The sequence below is a fragment of the Anomaloglossus baeobatrachus genome, chromosome 2 (genome assembly GCF_048569485.1).
Source record: "Anomaloglossus baeobatrachus isolate aAnoBae1 chromosome 2, aAnoBae1.hap1, whole genome shotgun sequence".
In the NCBI taxonomy this organism is placed as follows: domain Eukaryota; kingdom Metazoa; phylum Chordata; class Amphibia; order Anura; family Aromobatidae; genus Anomaloglossus; species Anomaloglossus baeobatrachus.
In genome coordinates, this window is record NC_134354.1 from 481493704 (window position 1) to 481514984 (window position 21281).

At 44.7% G+C, this 21281-nt stretch overlaps 1 protein-coding gene across 1 annotated transcript in view; it reads left to right on the forward strand.

The window, feature by feature from the left end:
- The first annotated feature begins 2493 nt into the window (after positions 1–2493).
- CFAP97D2 (CFAP97 domain containing 2) overlaps positions 2494–21281 on the forward strand; it is a 72313-nt gene continuing 53525 nt past the window's right edge. The window contains exon 1 of the mRNA XM_075334254.1: positions 2494–2660. Within this exon, the coding sequence (XP_075190369.1) occupies positions 2568–2660 (93 nt within the window). The 5' untranslated portion in view covers positions 2494–2567. The remainder of the gene's footprint in view (positions 2661–21281) is intronic.

A 21281-nucleotide genomic window follows, 5' to 3' on the forward strand; every position in this document is an offset into this window, starting at 1 on the left:
GCCTAAGCCACTTTGTAACCGGTTTGGCAGTATGCTTCGGGTCATTGTCCATTTGGAAGACCCATTTCCGCCCAAGCTATTAGTTTCTAGCTGATGTCTTGAGATGATGCTTCAGTATTGCCACATAATCTTCTTTCCTCATGACGCCATCTATTTTGTGAAGTGCATCAGTCCCTTCTGCAGCAAAACAACCCCTCAACATGATGCTGCCACCCCTGTTTCTCACAGTTGGGATGGTGTTCTTAAGCTTCAAAGCTTCTCCCTTTCTCCACCAAATGTAATGCTGGTCATTATGATCAAACAGTTCAATTTTAGTTTTGTCAGACCACAGGATGTCTCCAAAAAGTAAGGTCTTTGTTCCTGTGTGCACTTGCGAACATTAATCTGGCTTTTTTAGTTTTTTTTGGTAGTAATGGTTTCTTCTTGGCAGTGTAACAGGAGATTAGGAAAGAAAGGAATGGGCCCAGCACCAATTCAATAAAATATAAAAAAAAAATTCTTTTATTGGTATCCAGTTAAAATAATGTCGGGGAACTCACTGTACAAAAATATGTATAGCAGGTGAAACTTTACGCGTTTCGGACGAGAATTATCTAAAATCATAAGAGTCCTTAGTCATAAGTGGCAGCTCATGCTGATACAGTCTTGCTTCACTGTTGATAATGAAACAATCTTACCAGCTTTCGCCAGCATCTTCAAAAGGTCTTTTGCTTTTGTTCTTGAGTAGATATGCACATGTCTGACCAAAGCACATTCATCTCTGGTACACAGAATCCGTTTCCTTCTTGAGTGGTATGATGGCTGGACATTCCCATCTTGTTTGTACTTGCGTACAATTGTTTGTACAGATGAACGAGGCACCTTCAGGTATCTGGAAATTGCACCCAAGGATGAATCAGACTTTTGAAGTCCACAATTCTCTTCCTGAGATCTTGGCTGATTTTTTTTGACTTTCCAATGATGCTACACAAAGAAGCAGTGTGTTTTAATTGTGCATTAAAATACATCCACAGGTGTGTCTCTAATTAACTCAGATACTGCCAGTAAACCTATCAGATTTTCCAGAGACATTGCATCATCATATGGGCAGTCTCATATTGTTTAATATCATAGTGCTTTACACACTGCGACATCGCTACCAATATATCGTCGGGGTTACGTCGTTAGTGACGCACATCCGACGTCGGTAGTGACATTGCAGCGTGTGACACCTAGGAGCGACGATCAACGATCGAAAAATCGTTCAAAAACGGTGATCGTTGACACATAGCTCCTTTCCTTAATATCGCTGCTGCCACAGGTACGATGTTGTTCATCGCTCCTGCGGCTCCACACATCGCTGTGCATGACACCACAGGAGCGACGAACATCTCCTTACCTGCGTCCACCGGCAATGCGGAAGGAAGGAGGTGGGAGGGATGTTACGTCCCGCTCATCTCCGCCCCTCCGCTTCTATTGGCCGGCCGCTTAGTGATGCCGCAGTGACATTGCTATGACGCCGAATGCACTTCCCCCTTGAAGGAGGGATTGTTTGGCGGTCACAGCGACGTTGCTGACAAGGTATGTGCGTGTCACGCTGCCGTAGCGATAATGTTCGCTACGGCAGCAAGCACCAAATGTCACACACACGTTGGGGATGGGTTCTATCGCGCTCGACATCGCTAGCAATCGCTAGCGATGTCGCAGCGTGTAAAGCACCCTTAAGTGTATGTAAACGTTTGACTTTGCAAAAGTAATAAAAATGCCTTAAAACATTTTCTCTCCCTCTCTCTAATTATTGTGGCATTTGGCAAATATATATAATTTTGGTAATTTTAATTGACCTAAATCAGGAAAAAGTTTATTTCTGATTTCATGTCAGATAGTGAGAAAAACATGCATATGTGTATTTTTAGATAGTGTATGTAAACTTTTGATTTCTACTGTAGATAATGGTTCTTTCATTGCTTTGTTCATGATTTTGTGAATTTAAAATTATGTTCATACCTTCTGTTTTGTAAGCAAAAATCTTCGTTAAATAAAAAAAACAAATGAAATGTTGAATCAGGGATTTCTTGTATGTTTGGTGCACCTATGAGCACAGTGATGGAACTGTATAACATCTTTTGTTATACAGAAAGTATTGGACATATGTGGACATGAAAAATATGGTTCTCTGTATTGCAGTAATGACATCTGGAAAGCAAAACTAGTATAAATATAAATCAAAAAGTAAATTAAAAAAAATATGATGAAAATCTGCAACTATGGACTGTTTACATTTATTCTCCTTTGTGCTTTTGTCTGGTTGCATTCTTTTGACTGGCAATATCCTTCACCTATGACAGTATATAATCAGGGCTTATGGTGAAGCATTGTGTTATATATTCAGGATTTGTTTGCTGGTGTACAGCCACAATGTTTGGACGTCTACTATTAGCTATTCACTTTTCTCCTTAACACCAATGTCATGACAACTAGCACATGACCTGCCTCAAACACACGGTAATCTCCACAGTATTCCTCCGTAGCCTCAGATCCTTAGTCATTAGGTGGCTTGCAGCCCTGTGGGGTTATACACATTCACGATGCATAGAGCTTACCAACCCATATTACCATGTGGTAATAAATACCTGCAACAGAAATGGGACAAAACCTACTACGATGAGCACAAAAGAAAGGCAAGTATGAAGAATAGCTGCTTTTATTAAAATATATTTGCATCCTTAGTACTTGACAGCTGCACTATACAGTCTGCCAACATGCAATCCGCCATATTTTGTAGTATTATTAAAGTTAATCTAATGTTAACGGTTACTATTGTGCATAGGAACACAACTTCCGTAATATGAAACAGCATTATTTTATAGAGCAAAAAGAATGGATGAATCCAGCATAACGTTCTTCCTAAAATCTTGTTCAAGTCATTCACCCTGAGCTTTGCCTGACTCGTTTCGGACCCTTGTCTTTACTCATAGAGCATGATGCCTATGAGCAAGGAAGGGGGTTCGAAACGCGTCAGGCGGAGTCCAGGGCTTGAAGAATGTTTTTATAATTCTGTATTTTAATGAATTGAACAAATATAGACAAGATTTTAAGAAGAACGGTATGCTGGATTCATCCATTCTATTTTCTGTAATCAATGGACACCAGCCGTATTGATCCAGGCATCCGTGGATCCTATGGAAGGAGCAATAAGCCACATTGGTCTTTAAAGTGTATAATCTATGAAGTAAATCATCCAAAATCTAAGATGCCTTTAAAATTAAATAAAATTAACTTGGCACTCATTAGCATGACAATTCATGTTACTTTTATTCTGGGGCTTCTAATTCAAAATATTTGAGAGACGTTTCGGTCTAAAATCAGAGACCTTCATCAGTACGAATTGCCTGGGGATGTATGGAGCTGTGCAGTGTCCACCACTAACATGAAGGCAGACAATAAGATGACTTTAAATTAATTATTTCAGATTCACTTTTACTGAGGTATTTTGGGAAGCAGATTAGCTCAATGTGAAGTGATTGGATCGTAAAATCAAAAATGACTTGACTATATGAACCATTCCAGCCTTAAAATGACACTAGTTTTTATAGGTTCTGCAAGAATAGAATTTCTCAGCATTTCTAAGCTTAGTACCAACTACTCAAACTACATAAAATACTCGCAAGATTTGGATTCTATACTGTTCTGCACATGAGGTTAGTGCGCGTACCCCGTTGAGACATGGCATTTAGCTATTTACCTAAATGCAACCAATCCTTCTAATTCTCTTTTCTAGAAGTGATCAGGGATAGAAAACTAAAATGAATGGAATTTGATATCACAGTATTATGGGCTGTTAATAAGATATTAATTGGTTGAAGTCTAAAAGCAGAGACCAAGGGAATTAGATTAATAACTCTGGATGTCAGCTTTGCATCCCTGGTATGAAATACACTCTGTGGGAGGGAAGCCACTGAGTACAATCCTTAACTTAACCCTTTACTTCAGTACAGTCAATGAATGCACTCATCTTTGATGATAACTCATTGATTTCTTGTGCAGAACATATTCTGTGCTTTTGTCTGCTCAAGTTCAAGTGGATTTCAGTGATTTGCTACTTAAGTGTTTCATTGATATGATGCCAGGTTTTACTAGTTACTGTAAAAGAGCAAACATGAATCAAATAACCAGCAATAGCTTGTTTGATCTTTCCATCATGGTAAAACTCTTATTAAAAGAAACAAATGAAATAAAATGGGTCCATGGAAAACTTTCTGGTATAATTACATCCAGTGAGAGGTCTGGGCTTGAATAATTTGGAATCCAAGGAATAGATCAGATGAGAATGCCCTGCTATATTGGAAGACTAGTTATGGCATTGAAGCCTTAAAAGGATTTTAAGACAGGAATTATTTGTCACGTCCTGACTCAAAAATATGGTATATGAATGGAAATAAGGGCAGGTGTCTTTTCCCAGAATCGGCCCTTTTGAAACTACAAAAACTCATAAGTGGGCTTTGCACACTACGACATCGCAGGTGCGATGTCGGTGGGGTCAAATTGAAAGTGACGCACATCCGGCGTCGCAGTCGATATCGTAGTGTGCAAATCCTTTTTGATACGATTAGCGAGCGCAAAAGCGTCGTTATCGTATCATCGGTGTAGGGTCTGACATTTCCATAATGCCGGTGCAGCGACAGGTGCGATGTAGTTCCTCGTTCCTGCGGCAGCACACATCGCTGTGTATGAAGCCGCAGGAGCGAGGAACATCTCCTACCTGCGTCCCGGCTGCAATGCGGAAGGACGTAGGTGGGCGGGATGTTTACATCCTGCTCATCTCTGCCCCGACGCTGCTATTGGCCGCCTGCCGTGTGACGTCGCTGTGACGCCGCATGATCCGCCCCCTTAGGAAGGAGGCGGGTCGCCGGCCAGAGCAACGTCGCAGGACAGGTGAGTGCATGTGAAGCTGGCGTAGCGATAATGTTCGCTACGGCAGCAATCACAAGATATCGCTGCTGCGACGGGGGCGGGAACTATCGCGCTCGACATCGCAGCATCGGCTTGCGATGTCAGTGTGCAAAGTACCCCTTAGACCCTTATTCAACAAGACCGACGTGAACAACACTAGTCTTGAACAGGGGCCTTGTTGGAGTTAGGCACCTTGACATTAAAAGAGTTGTCCGGGGCTTTAATATTGCTGGCCTATCCCCAAGATAGGCTATCAATGTCTGATCAGTGAGAGTGCAACAACCGGCTCCAATCAGCTGTTCTTGGTGCCGCTGGTGGCCAGAACTACTCAGTTGCAAAGCTGCATAGCACAGCTCCGTCTAATGTGTAGTGGTCGTGGCTGGGTACTCGAATCAATAGGGAGTGGATGTGCAGTACCAAGCCGCGGCCACTATACAGATGACGAAGCTGCGCTGTGCAGCTCCACAGCTGAGTACTGCAGTCTGCCTTTGGCATTGGGAGCACCTGATTGGTGGCTGTGCCATGTGTCACACTTCCATTGATTAGACATTGATAACCTATCCTAATGATAGGCCAGCAATGTTAAAGTCCTGGACAAACTCTTTAAAGGGAATCTGTCACCATTTTGAGTTTTTTTTTAGTTATTAATATGGGCATACAGGTGGCATAAAGGTGAACTTAGCCATACCTGTATGCCTCCTGGACAATGGGTCGATTGGCAAAAATCCTCTTTTATATTTTCTATCTTCTGGGCTATGGGGTGTGTGCTGCTCGGAAAATAAGCCTGCCATCGATCTTCATTATAGAGTATTCCTCCTCCACTTGTCTCTGCAGGTGTCTCTGTGACATCAGGTGTGCAGCCAGAAATTTTGCAGGGAGAGACGGCAGGTAGAATGCGCAGGCGATTTCCGGCTGCGCACCTGACATCACAGGGACTCTGAAAACAACAGGAGGAGGAGGAATCCTGTATAATGAAGACTGGAGGTAGGATTATCTTCCAGGGAGCACCCACCCCATAGCCAGGAAGATAGAAGATATAGCATGGCTAATTTCATGTTTATGCCACCTCTATGCTCATAATGATAACTAAAAAAACACAAAATGGTTGCATATTTCCTTTAAGATGCCCAAGCATCTTAATGAATCCAGCGTGTCTGGAAAGTGGTAAGCACCTTTGTTTGTTGAGCTAAAAATCTTACTCTAATCAGAGACTTTAGTAAGATTTTTGGATGAAGGCTTGCCACAGCTCGTCATGAGTTTGCAGAGCTGTGGCATCACATCCCCATTCCCCCTAAGCTCCATCCACTTTGGCAGAGCTAGGCGAAATTTCCAAGAACACACTAAAAGTTACGAAATTTTTGCGCAACTTTGATTTTATGCGAGATTTCTGGCAAAAACACTTTCATGAATCAGGACCTTAATATCGCTCTAATTCATTACTAATCAGTCTTCCTCTCTCTAAACTCCCCTGTCCAATCTTTCCTAAATGCAGCAGCAAAACTCATATTTATGTACAGCCGCTACTCTGATGCCGCTAAAAGTTGTCCTACAGAGTACAATATAAGCTTATCTCTCTCACCCACAAAGCTCTCCACAGTTCTGCATCTTCCTACATCTCCTCATTCATCTCTGTCTAAACCTTTACTCATGTTCTCCATTCTGCTAATGATCCAAGAGTAACCTTCCCACATCTATCTCCAAGACTTTTCTTGTGCTGCACTAAGGGGTACTTTGCACGTTGCGACATCGCTACTGCGATATCGTCGGGGTCAAATCGAAAGTGACGCACATCCGGCACAACGTGTAAAGCCTAGATGCACCGATAAACGATAGCAAAAGCGTTGTAAATCGGTGATCTGTGTAGCGTCGGTCCTTTTCATAATATCGCACCAATAGGAGATACGATGTTGTTCCTTGTTCCTGCGGCAGCACACATCACTGTGTGTGAAGCCGCAGGAGTGAGGAACATCTCCTTACCTGCCTCCACCGGCTATGCGGAAGAAAGGAGGTAGGTGGTATGTTTACGTCCCGCTCATCTCCACCCCTCTGCTTCTATTGGACGCCTGCCGTGTGACGTCGCTGTGACGCCGCACGACCCACCCCCTTAGGAAGGAGGCGGGTCGCCGGCCAGAGCGACGTCGCAGGGCAGGTAAGTGCGTGTGAAGCTGCCGTAGCGATAATGTTCGCTACGGCAGCTATCACAAAATATCGCATTTGCGACAGGGGCGGGTACTATCGCGCTCGGCATCTCAAGCATCGGCTAGCGATGTCGCAGTGTGCAAAGTACCCCTAACTCTCTCAAATGTACTAATCTAGACAATCAGATTAATTCAGCAGTTTTAAGTGTTCCCTTAAAAAACATGTTTTAAAGTATACCTATCACTAATCCAACTTTTCAGTTTTTTCTTCATACATTTTTCCTCACAATACTGTCCGTAGTGCTTCATATCTGTGCATAGACAGATACAAGTTGTTGACTGGTTCACGCAATTCTACACACATAACCTTATTTAGTATAAAAGAAGTCTGGAGCATACAAGCACTTTTACTTTTCTTTGTTAGCCATAATTGCTGATAGATTGTAAGCTCTTGTGAGCATATCCCTCATCCCTTCTGTTTATATTACTGAACTATGGGTTAATCGGTAACATCTGCTGTTCTTGGGTACATATACCCTCTTAATAGAGTGCTGAAGTATATTTTGGTGTTATATTGATAAAAATTATTAAAATTATAATTATAAAACATTTTAAATATTCTAAAGACCGGATGATTTGGTACTGATATCTGACCATTGTCTAGTTTCAGGCAGAAGTGTTGCTGCCTATATACTAGCCTATTTTTGAGGAAGGTATATAGACCATCATAAGCAGGAAACTCAATGACCTACATGGACAGCATATGTGACGCTGAGCACTATATGCCACATGTCTAGGCTGTTGTCTATCATGATAGTTTAATAGCGGTCATTCACTATGACTGTACTAAGAGAAGCAAATATCTGCGATACACTCTGTGCCGTTATCAGTCACAGCTGCAGAATCAGCCTTGACCTGTGCACTAATTATACTGTACCTGTGTCCTAAAATTAGAATGCTTAAAGTTCTACATTTACTACATGCATTTCATTATTGTATTCCTCAAACTAAGTATTATACAGACCATTGTTTATTTATGGGCTGCAATTTTTTTGGGCATTGTAGCATTGCTGCTAGCGAAAATGAGCTTATGATTAATTATTGTATAGCAAAAGTTACTTAGTGTTAAAGGTGCTTTACACGCTGCGACATCGCTAACGATATATCATCGTTAGTGACGCACATCCGGCACCGTTAGAGACATCGCAGCGTGTGACACCAAGGAGCGTCGATCAACGATCGCAAAAACGTCAAAAATCGGCGATCGTTGACACGTTTCTCCTTTTCAGAATATCATTGGTGGTGCATGTCGCTGGTTATTCGTCGTTCCTGCGGCGTCACACATCGCTATGTGTGATACCGCAGGAACGAGGAACATCTCCTTACCTGCGTCCACCGCTTAGTGACGCCGCAGTGACGTCGCTAGGACGCCGAATGCACCTCCCCCTTGAAGGAGGGATTGTTCGGCGGTCACAGCGACGTCGCTGACAAGGTGTGTGCATGAGACGCTGTGTAGCGATAATGTTCGCTATGGCAGCAATCACCAAATGTCGCACGAACGACAGGGGCAACTGCTATCGCTAGCGATGTCGCAGCATGTAAAGCACCCTTTACAGTATTAGGGACAGACACACCGTTAGTGCAACCTGTGCAGCCACTCAGGAGCCCAAGGCAAGATGACCACCCCAGGTGGAATTGTGCATTATGATGAGCTACTGGACTGCAAAAGTTATGGTTCTTGCACAAGGTTCTACTTCTGTTTGTATCCGCCGTCTAATATACATCACTTAAAGTGGTTGTGCAGATTTTTGCATGAAAATCTGCAGTTACTATATGTGACTGCATACTTGTGAATCTTTACACTGTGCATGGTGCTCACTGTCAGGATTCTCCAGTTTCAGTAACGAGAGCAAACGGTCATGTGACCGCATGTATGAAATATGTATACTCCCGGCCACATTCCGGTAAGTGAATTGAGTGAATGTGACCGTAAGTATTCATATCAGATACTTACATTCACACAACCACCCCATCTTGCCACAGACATTGGAGAATACTGACATTGCTCACTACAGACTTTTCGTGCCACACCTGGCCAACCCCTTTACTGTAATAATTTCTTGTTCTTAAATTCACTATTTGCAATTATGAAACTTGGTCTACTTCAAGTGAATACATTTCTGTCCTGGCCATGAGAGTAATTGATTACACGTACAGTACATTTATCAAGGATCAACCTTAAGATGAGCTTAGCATCAGTGTGTCCATCACATGGCCTAAGCAGGTTTTCATGTGTGACTGCAAGCAGAAAGGCTATAGAGTTGGGCTGTTATTTACTCATGTCTATGGCAATTTTTTAATTGGAGGAACAAGTATCTATTATTTTCAATTAGGAAATTACGAACCCTCAGAAAGCAGGAAGCCAGGAGACTGGAGAGTGATGGGCTTCTCAAGAATGAAGATGAGAACAACCTTTGAATAATTTTACATACGGTTTTCTACATGGCATTTATCAAAGCAGCTAATTCCTTTTGTTGGAGAAGTTACTAACATTGATTGATGGCTGCCCTGGGGAAAGTCTCCTAGACAATATATAGTACAGAGTAACACATGGTGGTCATGTCCTGCAGCTCCGGTTTGTCATATCCAAATTTCTCTACGACAAGTCTAACTGGTCATCAATGGTGTTGTGTTCCTGAAATGAACAGTACACTACTAGCTCCTTGGAAACTATATAACATACACCAAGGAGCTCAGTTTCAAAGAAATCCATAAATTCTGGAAACACACAATTCATGATTTGTTAAGGATGTGCAAAGAGATTACAAAGTCAGGCTAATGCAATGTTATTATGTAATGTATCATTTTTCACATTTAGTTGTAAAAAAAGTAACAAACGGTCCACGTCTGTTTTTCATGCGTTTTTCTGTGTGCCTGTCCAGTTATTTGCCTTCAAGTGGAAATAATTTACTATTAGAGATGAGCAGATCGATCAGCGGAGGATCAAATTTGAGTCAAATTTCCTGAAATTTGGAGTTACACATAAATTTGATGACTTTGAATTTGATTTGCGGTTTACAAATAAAAAAAACTTGCCAGACACCATTTTCCACACTGGGGAAGCAATAGAGAATAAGTTAATGTCTTTTTGCATTGCTTCACTGGCTTTTGCATAATACTGTACAGCTATTACATCAAGCAGATTATCATACATTGCACAGTGCTGGACAGTACCTGGGCCGCCACAGATCAGTGGTTCCCAGTGGAGCACAGTTTGTATAGAACAGTAATTTTCCATAGCCTAACTGGTTGTAACATTCAGTCCATAGGTGGATCCACGAGACCGTGCACCGGACTCCCCCAGAGAGACAACCAGGAGCGAACTCCTATACAGGGGCTGTCTGGTGGCCCCCCAGAGGGCCTAGATGCACAGCAGCCGGGGCACAAGTGAGTTCGGGTTTCGTGTCCTTCAGATGTCCGTACGGGATATGGCTACTAGTCCAACGGTAGCCGTGGGCAGGACGGATGACCGGAACTGGGTACTGGTGCGGAGTGGTAACAACAGACGGAGTCTGGGTCCAGCGAGGAGTGCAGGCTGATGTGGCCAGATGGAATCCAGAACCGGTGACGGGTACAGGCTGGCGGAAGATGACGGGATCCACAGGTGATAGTCACCGGGGCAACTCCTGGGAAACCGGCAGGCTGGACACACTCAGGTTGGCAGTCGGACACTGTGGGCAGAGACAGGGTTAACCTGGGTACGAAGCACAGAGGGACCTGAACACCTAGCGAAAGAGGCAAACTACAAGAACACGTTGAACAGGCACCGTCCACAAGAAAAAGGAAGTCTTATATACCCTATACCTGTAATCAGCCATATCCTGTTTCAGCAACGCTGGCCCTTTAAGAGGAGGTGAGTGAGCGCGCCCGCGCCCTAGTGCGCATGCGCGATGCCCAAACGCCGGAGACCAGTACAGGAGGAGGTGGAGGAGATGCAAGGGGGCCAGAAGCAGAGTCCCGGACCGCAGCAGGACGCCGGGACCGACAAGCAGAGAGCACGCAGCATGCACAGGAGGGAGAGCGGGAGCAACAGCCATGGCCAGAGCACCCGGGGACCGGATTGGTGAGTGACGGGCGGCGCTGGGATCCCGGGAGCGTGACACTGGGTAAGTCTCCCTCTCTTGTAGAGTGTAACCTCTTATGGTTAACGGGGTCCTCTCCCTCTTTCCTGTAGAATATAAGGTATTATGATTCACAGGATCCTCTCTCTCACTCTTAGGGCTCATTCAGATGTCCATTTTTTCCACATATGAGAAAAATTGACCGATTTTTTTGGATTCGACTTTGATCAGAGGTTCATCAGTGTGGTTAAAATGCCATCAGTTTTTCTTGTACGTGGAGAAGATATAATTTCTCCACCATCTGCTTTCTGAACGTCTGTGAAAATTTGGAGCATTCTCGAATTTCATCAGAGTATGGGCTGATTTTTTTCAAGGACCCATAGACTTGCAATTTTGATTCACCTCTTGGATCAAAACTGGACATGTCTCCTTGATTTTCATCAGACCAATTGGTCTGTGAAAATACATGGCCATGTGAATGGCCCCATAAGCTATCACAAGTACAAATGCTATCCATGAAAACCATGGACAGCCCTCGGATGAGAAAATTAGATGACTCAATGAGCCCTTAAGGGTGCTTTACACGCTGCGACATCGCTAACGATATATCGTTGGGGTCGCGGTGTTTGTGACGCACATCCGGTGTCGTTAGCGACATCGCAGCGTGTGACAGCTAGTAGCGACGATCAACAATCGCAAAAATGGCAAAAATCTTTGATCCGTTGACACATCGCTCCAAATCATAATGTCGTTGGTGTTTCATTCTGCAGGTTGTTCGTCGTTCCTGCGGCACCACACATCGCTGTGTGTGACACCGCAGGAACGACGAACATCATCCTACCAGCGTCCATCGGAAAGAAGGAAGGAAGGAGGTGGGCGGCATGTTCCAGCCGCTCATCCCCTCCCCTCCTCTTCTATTGGGTTGCCGTTTTGTGACGCCGCTGTGACGTCGCTGTGACGCCAAACGCACCTCCCCCTTGAAGGAGGGATTGTTCGGCAGCAACAGGGACGTCGTTAGCAATCGCTAGCGATGTCGCAGCATGTAAAGCACCCTTTAGAGTGTAAGTGCCTATGATCAGCAGGGTCCTCTCTCTCCTGTAGAGTGTAAGCCCTTTTGGTCAGCAGAGTTTTCTCTCTCTTCTGTAAAGTGTAAGCTCTTATGGTGAGTGGAGTCCTCCCTGTCTCTTGTAGAGTGTTTTTACGATCAGCAGTGTCCTCTCTCTCCTGTAGAGTGTAAGCTCTTATAGTCAGTGGGGTCCTCTTTCCTGTAGACTGTAAGCTCTTATGATCAGCAGTGTCCTCTCTGTCCTATAGAGTGTAAGCTCTTATGGTCAGTGCAGTGGGGACATCTGTCCCTCTCCTTTAGAGTGTAAACTCTTGTGATTAGCAGGGTTTTTTATTTTTTATCTTCAGCTGCTTTGTATATACAGTGCTGGTCAAAAGTATTGGCACCCCTGCAATTCTGTTAGATAATACTCAGTTTCTTCTTGAAAATGATTGCAATCACAAATTCTTTGGTATTATTAACTTAATTTATTTTGCTTGCAATGAAAAAACACAAAAGAGAATGAAACAAAAATCAAATCATTGATCATTTCACACAAAACTCCAAAAATGGGCCAGACAAAAGTATTGGCACCCTTAGGGGTACTTTGCACGTTGTGACATCGCTACTGCGATATCGTCGGGGTCAAATCGAAAGTGACGCACATCCGGCGCCGGTAAAACGACATTGCAACATGTAAAGCCTATGAGAGAAGATGAATGAGCGTGAAACAGACAAAAATCGGTGATCTGTGTCACGTCGGTCATTTTCATAATGTCGGTGCGTCCGCAGGTACGATATTGTTTGTCGTTCCTGCAGCTCCACACATCGCTGTGTGTGAAGCTGCAGGAGCGACAAACATCTCCTTACCTGCGCCCGCCGTTCACCGGCAATGCGGAAGGGAGAAGGTGGGCAGGATGTTTACATCCCGCTCATCTCCGCCCCTCCGCTTCTATTGGCCGGCCGATTAGTGAAGCCGCAGTGATGTCGCGGTGACGCCGAACGCACCGCCTCCTTGAAGGAGGGATTTTTCGGCAGTGACAGCGACGTCGCCGACCAGGTAAGTGCGTGTGAAGCTGCCGTAGTGATAATGTTCGCTACGGCAGCTATCACAAGATATCGCATGTGCGACGGGGGCGGGTACAATCGCGCTCGGCATCACTATCATCGGCTAGCGATGTAAAAGCATCGCTAGCCGCGTGCAAAGTCGCAGCGTGCAAAGTACCCCTAAGCCTAATACTTGGTTGCACAACCTTTAGCCAAAATAACTGCGAACAACTGCTTCCGGTAACCATCAATGAGTTTCTTAGGCTATGTGCGCACGTGTGAGCTCTGCACCGCACACAAAAGCTCCGCTTCAGAGCGCAGCTGAAAAGCTCCGTCCTGAAGCGCCTGGTGCCTGCAGAATTCGTGCGCTCTGCATGCTGCCTCTCCCTATAGACAGCATGCAAAGCACATGAAAGAAGTGACATGTCACTTCTTAGAACGCACGCTTCGGGCAGCAGCCGAATCGCTGCGTTCTACTACGCCACACGTGCGCACGTCTCATGCACAATCTTCATAGATTGTGCAGGGGACGCAGGACGCATGCAGTAACGCTGCGGTGCAGAACGCAGCGTAACTGCATGCAATACGCACACGTGCGCACATAGCCTTACAATGCTCTCTTGGAATTTTAGACCATTCTTCTTTGGCAAACTGCTCCAGGTTCCTGAGATTTGAAGGGTGCCTTCTCCAAACTGCCATTTTGAGATCTCTCCACAGGTGTTCTATAGGATTCATGTCTGGACTCACGGTCTGGACGCCGACGGATAGTACGGGTTGACACTGTTGTACCCTCGGACTGCAGGGCGCTTGAACTTGTTTGGCTGTTAGTCCAGGTTCTTTATCCACCATCCGCACAATCTTGCGTTGAAATCTCTCGTCAATTTTTCCTTTCCTTCCACATCTAGGGAGGTTAGCCACAGTGCTATGGGCTTTAAACCTCTTGATGATACTGCGCACCGTAGACACAGGACCTTTCAGGTCTTTGGAGATGGACTTGTAGCCTTGAGATTGCTCATGCTTCCTCACAATTTGGATTCTCAAGTCCTCAGACAGTTGTTTGGTCTTCTTTCTTTTCTCTATGCTCAATGTGGTACACACAAGGACACAGGACAGAGGTTGAGTCAAGTTTAATCCACGTCAACTGGCTCCAAGTGTGATTTAGTTATTGCCAACACCTGTTAGGTGCCACAGGTAAGTTACAGGTGCTGTTAATTAAACAAATTAGAGAAGCATCACATGATTTTTCAAACAGTGCCAATACTTTTGTCCACCCCCTTTTTGTTTGGTGTGGAATTATATCCAATTTGGCTTTATGACATTTTTTTTTATTTTTTTTTCATTGAAGACAAATTAAATAAAGATAATAATACCAAAGAATTTGTGATTGCAATCATTTTCAAGAAGAAACTGAGTATTATCTGACAGAATTGCAGGGGTGCCAATACTTTTGGCCAGCACTGTATACACTTCCGGTGTCCTCTCTCTCTTCTGTAGAGTGTAAAGGCCCCTTTACACACTGAGACTTTCTAGTTTTCCCAGCAGCGATCTCGACCTGGCCGGGATCGCTAGAAAGTCTCTAACAGTCGCTGGTGAGCTGTCAAACAGGCAGATCTGGCCAACAACGCAGCAGTGATACGGACCTGCAGAACGACCTCGCTGGAAAGGGAACGCTAGCACGCCCATGGGCTGGGTCGCTAACGATGTCGTTGTAATGGTGTCAAACACACCGATACAAGCTGCGCAGCGGGAAACAAAGGACCAAAGAATGGTCCTGAATGACTTGTAGCGATCAGCGACTTCACAGCGGGGGCCAGGTCGCTGATGCATGTCACACACTGCAATGTGGCTGGGGAGGTCGCTATTACATCACAAAACTGGTGACATTACAGCGATATCGTTAGCGATGTTGCAGTGTGTAAAGGGGCCTTAAGCTCTCATGGTCAGCGGAGTGCTCTGTCTCTCTTTCCTTAAGGCCTGCGACACACATCCGTGCCGCCGGCACGTGTTTGTCATTTTTTACACTTACCGGCGGCACGGAGACACGTTAAGCAATGCTACCCTATTGTAGCAGGCACACACACGTAAAACCACGGAACGTGTGTCCGTGTGCGTTTGTACGTGTGTGCGCTTTTCAAAGCGCTGACATGTCAGTGTTTTCTCCCGCAGCACGGGTGTCACACGGCCCGCACCCGTACCACACGGGTATAGTGTGGATGCGGTCCCGTGTGATACGCGCCGGAGAAAACACACGTGTCAGTGAAAAAAAAACAAAACATTAACTCACCTTCTCCAGCCCTCCTGTCTCTGCCGCTGCTGCCTCTTGCTGCCGACCGCCGCTCATTATTCTCATTGAATATTCACTTCACTGCCTGGCAGCAGCAGCAGCGGGGAGACGGCAGGGCTGGAGACCGAGGATCAGCACCACGGACAGCAGGAAAGACCAGGTGAGTATTTAATTACCGGTTCTACGTGTGCTATCGCGGATAGCATGCAGAGAATACACGTGTCCCGCACGTACCAGAGACACGTACTTACCTGCACGCAACACGCAGGGGAAATACGTGTCTCTCGGCACGTGCGTGAATTTCACGTCAGTGTGGCAGAGGCCTAAGGCTATGTGCGCACTAGAGCTTTTTTTTTTTCCAAAACGTTTTTTATTGATTTTTCAAATTTGTAAAAACATGACAAGTATCATTGCAAAAGAAGAACATTCGTCTGACAAAATGAGACATAGAGGTGGGTGATACCCCAATTTGGAGTTCCATGTTGCTGTTCGATTTAAGATAGTATACAGTAACATTAAACCAAAACATAGGTAATGAAATATAATATAACATATGCAATACAATTCGTTAAATCTCTGTGTCGTCCCTGAATGATTTCAATTTTGCTAGCGTGTCTTGGTATTCCCAACCGTCTCGTCTCCCCCTCCCGCCAGAGCCCCCTCCTAGGTGATTCTCAGTTTACCCAGGCTGTCCTGGATATCGCTCAGGATATACCACTCCGAGTGAACAAAAGGTGCCATCAGGTTAATTATTTCTCCCTGTGTCAATTGGCTTTCAATAAAATGTCTCCATCTCACAAAAAACTTGGCTGTCAACCCATCTTTATCCCTCTCCGCTTCTAGTTTTTCCCACTTCAGAAGGTTGTGTAGTTCGCCCACAACCTCCTTTATGGATGGGCCCTCCCTTTGAATCCAGTGTTTTAAGATGCAACGCTTAGCTATCATGGCTATGTCATGCGTTATTGCGTATTTCCTCTTTTCCTGCGTGCTCGGTCCTCCTCCTACTCCTCCCTCAAAGGAGTGGAAAATCCACACCATTAAGTCTAGTTTGCTGAAAATTCCCCATGTTGACTGGGCAAATAGTCTGACTTGGTTCCAGAACCTAGCGATTGTCTCACATTCCCATAGCCCATGCAGCATATCCGTTTTTTCTTTTTGACACTTAGGACACCACCTATCCCTACCTGGTATGTTGAAACCTATAATGGCCCTATGTAGAATTCTGAATTGAGTGTCTCTCCATCTCTCATTGGTAATATGTTTCCGCACTTGTACCCATCCTCTCAGTATATCATCCACCACTTCTTCCCTTCCCAATTGTTTCCCCCACGCTTTTAAAGTCCGACTATCCTCCCGTGAGATAAGCACCCCCCTTAGCGATCGATAAATTTTAGAGACATTTATACTTGTTACATCACATTCCAGTAACTCATCAATCGAACTTCTGTTCAGCTCTCTTCCAACCACACCCAGGTCTCCTATTATTCCATGTTTCAATTGTTCATACTGGATGACATGTGAGCTATTAAGGTTGTACTTATCCAACACTTCCCGACCTGTCATCCACCTCCTGTCCTCCACATTCATAACATCTATCATTCTCCTGACTCCCCTCTCTTTCCATCTAGTAAATAGCTTGTTTTCTCGTCCCAGGGGAAAATTTGGGAATGCCCAGGGGTTCAAGTACTTGGACACTTTCCATGAGAGCCCCAGTTTTTTCCTTACCGACTTCCATGTTAGCATGGTGTCTCGGAATATAATTGAGTTCCTTATGTGCCCTTCAACCCTGGATAGTGGGGAGTGCAGAATGGACGTCAGATCCCACGGTGACGCATATTTAGTTTCCATCGCATGATCTGAGTGCCTACTCGTTCCTCTCACCCAATCAATTACATGCCTCATGATACATACAAGATTATACCCTTGGACATCTGGAAAGTTTAGACCTCCCTCCTCTGCTGACTTCATCAGCGTACGCAGCTTTATTCTGGGTTTCCTTCCCCTCCACAGAAATTCTGTATACGCGGAGTTGAGCTTATTCACATCCTTTAGTTTTAGCAATAGCGGGATTGTCTGGAAGGGATACAGCAGCCTAGGAAAGCTCATCATTTTTATCAGGTGGCATCTTGCCAGTAATGGAAGTGGCAGACCTTTCCATCCCTTTAATTGAACTATAATTTTCCTGATTAGCGGTCCATAATTCAAGTTATAGATTGTTTCCACCGATCTTCCTATATGCACTCCCAGGTATTTAATTGAAGATTGTGCTATAGGAATTCCACATAGACAGCCATCCCTTATTTGTCCCCCCATTGTCCCATGATGCCCCTTTAGGAACATGATCTCGCATTTTTTTTTTGTTCAGTTTGAAACCGGAGAATGAACCAAATTTTTCAATCAAGGCAAGAGTCTGTGGCAAATCCGCACCGGGGTCCCCCATATAAAGTATGATGTCATCAGCAAAAAGCGCTGTCTTTACTTCTGAACCCCTTATCTTGATTCCTTTAAAGCTATTTTGTCCCTGTAGTATTCTTGACAACGGCTCGATTGCCAGGTTGAATAAAAGAGGAGATAATGGGCAGCCCTGTCTTGTTCCCTTCATCAAAGGGAACACGTCTGATAGAAAGCCCGGAGTGTGTACCCTAGCTCCCGAGTTGGCATAAAGGTTTCTAATGTAAAGTCTCATCTTGCCTACAATCCCTATGGCCTCCATTACCCTGTCTAACCACCCCCAATTTACATTATCAAACGCTTTTTCTGCGTCAAGTGTAACTAGGGCAGGTCTAGCCCCTCCCTCAGTGAGACCCAGTCTAACCGCGTCTACCACTAGAATTGTCTTTCGGATATTGGTAACGGCATTTCTCCCCTTAATAAACCCCACCTGGTGATTCGTAATGATCCTAGGTAAGATCTCGGCCAGTCTATTAGCCATGATCTTGGACATAATTTTTAAATCCTGATTTATGAGCGATATAGGTCTATAACTAGAGGGATCATCCAGGTCCTTGGTTCCCTTGGGGAGTAATTTAATATATGCTATGTTGGAATTTTTGGGTATTTCCGCCCCTCCCAGGAAAGCATTAAAGACTGAGGTTAGATCCGGCGAGATCAGATCCTTCAGAGCCTTATAGAATTCACTATTGAAATCGTCAGGTCCCGGTGCCTTGTTGGTGTTAAGCTCCCCAATTGTTCTCGTCACCTCCTCTACTGTGATATCTGCGTTTAAGGCACTCAAATCTTCCTCCGTCAAGCTAGGCATTTGGGCTTGTCTTAGCCACTCTGCCTCATCAGTCATGTCGTTATTCCCTGACCCATATAGTTTTCTATAGTAATCTCCCAACAGTTTATTAATGTCCTTAGGATCCGTAGTCACCTCTCCCCCCTTTGTTTTCAGTTTAGAGATCACTGTCATCTTTCTGCTGCCCCTTGCCAGATTGGCCAACATCCTTCCCGCCTTGTTGCCAAACCTATGTAAGTCAACCTCCTTGTGCGACCAGAATAGTTGTTCCTTTTTTTTGGCCCATTCGTCAAATCCCTCTTTTGCCTCCAGCCATCTGCCTTTTGTCATGGGAGATCTATTTGTCACATAATTTGTATATGCTACCCGTACTGCTTCACTATGGAAATTATAATTCTCATTGGTTTTCCGTTTGATCATGGCTGCGTACCCCACCAGACGGCCCCTTAGGACCGCTTTTGCCGTTTCCCAAAATATCACTGGGGACTCTCTATGTTCCTTATTGTCCTCTGCGAATTCTCCCCACCACTCCTGTAGCACCTTATGGAAATTATCTTGCCTGAGAAGGAACGATGGGAATCTCCATATGATATCGGTACCTCTCCTGAATTTCTCTCTAATGCCCAATCTCACCGGACTATGATCAGAGATCACCATATTCTCTATCACACAATCTTGCGTTCCACTCAGTAAATCCTGCGAGATCCAGAACTGATCAATACGTGACCAGCTATCATGAGGGTGAGAGAAGTGTGTATACTCTCTGTCATGTGGGTGAGTTAGTCTCCAGATGTCTTTCAGTCCTACGTCTTCTAATGTTACATCCCTATTGTCTAAACTCCTGCCCACATTAGCTGTCCCCTCCTCGCCCCTCCTCCTATCTTCAGCTGAGTCTGGGACGGTGTTAAAATCGCCTCCCACTATAATGTTAGCCTCCCCATCTGCTAATATGGTGGCCTTTATGTCATCATGAAATGTGATTTGTTGTGAATTTGGGCCATAGACATTATAAATACTGAGTTTACCCGCTGGACTAACGATTGTTAAGTGCTGCCACCTTCCATGGTCGTCTGCCTCATGTGCCACTACCTCATGACTGAATTGTTTATTTATTAGAATCATAGTGCCCGCTTTTCTACCTTGTGCCGCTGCCCCGTAAACGGTGCCCACCCAATGTTTCTTCATGCGGAAAAAGTCCTCCCCCCCCCAAGTGGGTTTCCTGTAATAAGGCAATGTCTGTCTTTAGTCTTTTCAGATGTCTCAATATCATTGCTCGTTTGTTAGGTGATCTCAGCCCTTTAACATTCCACGTAGTTATCTGTATCATGTTTACCTGTGTATTCTGCTTTTACTACTCCCTCCCCTATGGGCCCCTGCATCAAGGAAGACGAGATGTTCGACACTAGAATCACAGTTGGTACCACAAAATCGACACTCCCTTTCCCCACCTTGCAAATATAACAAATACAACAAAAAGCATGTAACTGTAAAACATATTTTCCCTTCCGAGAAATCCACGGCGCTTCCCGCCACGTTGGTGAGCTCCCCTATTCCTAGCCAAAATATGTAGCTCCCTAATCACCCCCCAAAAAATATATGTTCTATCCCCGGACTAACTGGAATAAGCCTTTGAAAATTATGCAAAAATTAGCACAGTATGTCAAAACCTCAGCAAGATTCTCCAGTCCTACTTATCTCTGACTCCAGGTAGCCATCAGTCCGCCCAGAACAGGCCCACTTCATTTGAATTTGGATGATGTTCCTGGACAAAGGAGAAAAAGAAAAAAAGAAAAAAAGACCAAGGGGAGAGAAGATGGAGAAAGAAAGAAGAAGAACAAAAAAAAAAAAAAAAAAAAGAGGAGAGGGGGGGGGGAAGAGGACCCAGACTTTGGGATGTTTTCCTCTCTTTTCTCCCTTCCCCCTCCTCCTCTCACCTCCCCAACCCTCTCTCCGTAATGCATCCTCCTCAACGCGTCTCCCTGTTTGGGAAGAGAAAAAAAAAAAAAAAAACAGGCAAAAAAAGGAAAAACAATGAGCGAGTTCCAGTTCAGGTATCATGGTTTCTCTCCAAGGATTGGTTCCTGTGTTCCAGGCGAGAATTATGCTGTCGACCCGGGCTTGGCCTCCTTTCCTCCCTGGTCTCGACTTGCTTTTGTCCCCCAAGACGTCCCACATCTCTTCCTGAGCTTGTGGGGGATCCTCTTCTATTATTCCCTTCTCCACTAGCTCCTTTTTCTTGCCTTTCTGACCTAGTCTTGTTGAGCTCTGCCATGAGAATGTTTTCTGCTTCTTTGTAGTCCTTGTAGTATACAAACGAGCCATTGGGGTTTCTAACTTTCAGTGTAGCAGGGTATAATAGCTGGCACTTTACTTTTTTGTTGTACAGAAATGAGCAAATTTTGGTAAATTCTTTTCTCCTTCTGGATACTTCCGCTGAATAATCCCCAAAAATTAGCAGTCTGTTGCCTTGATATTG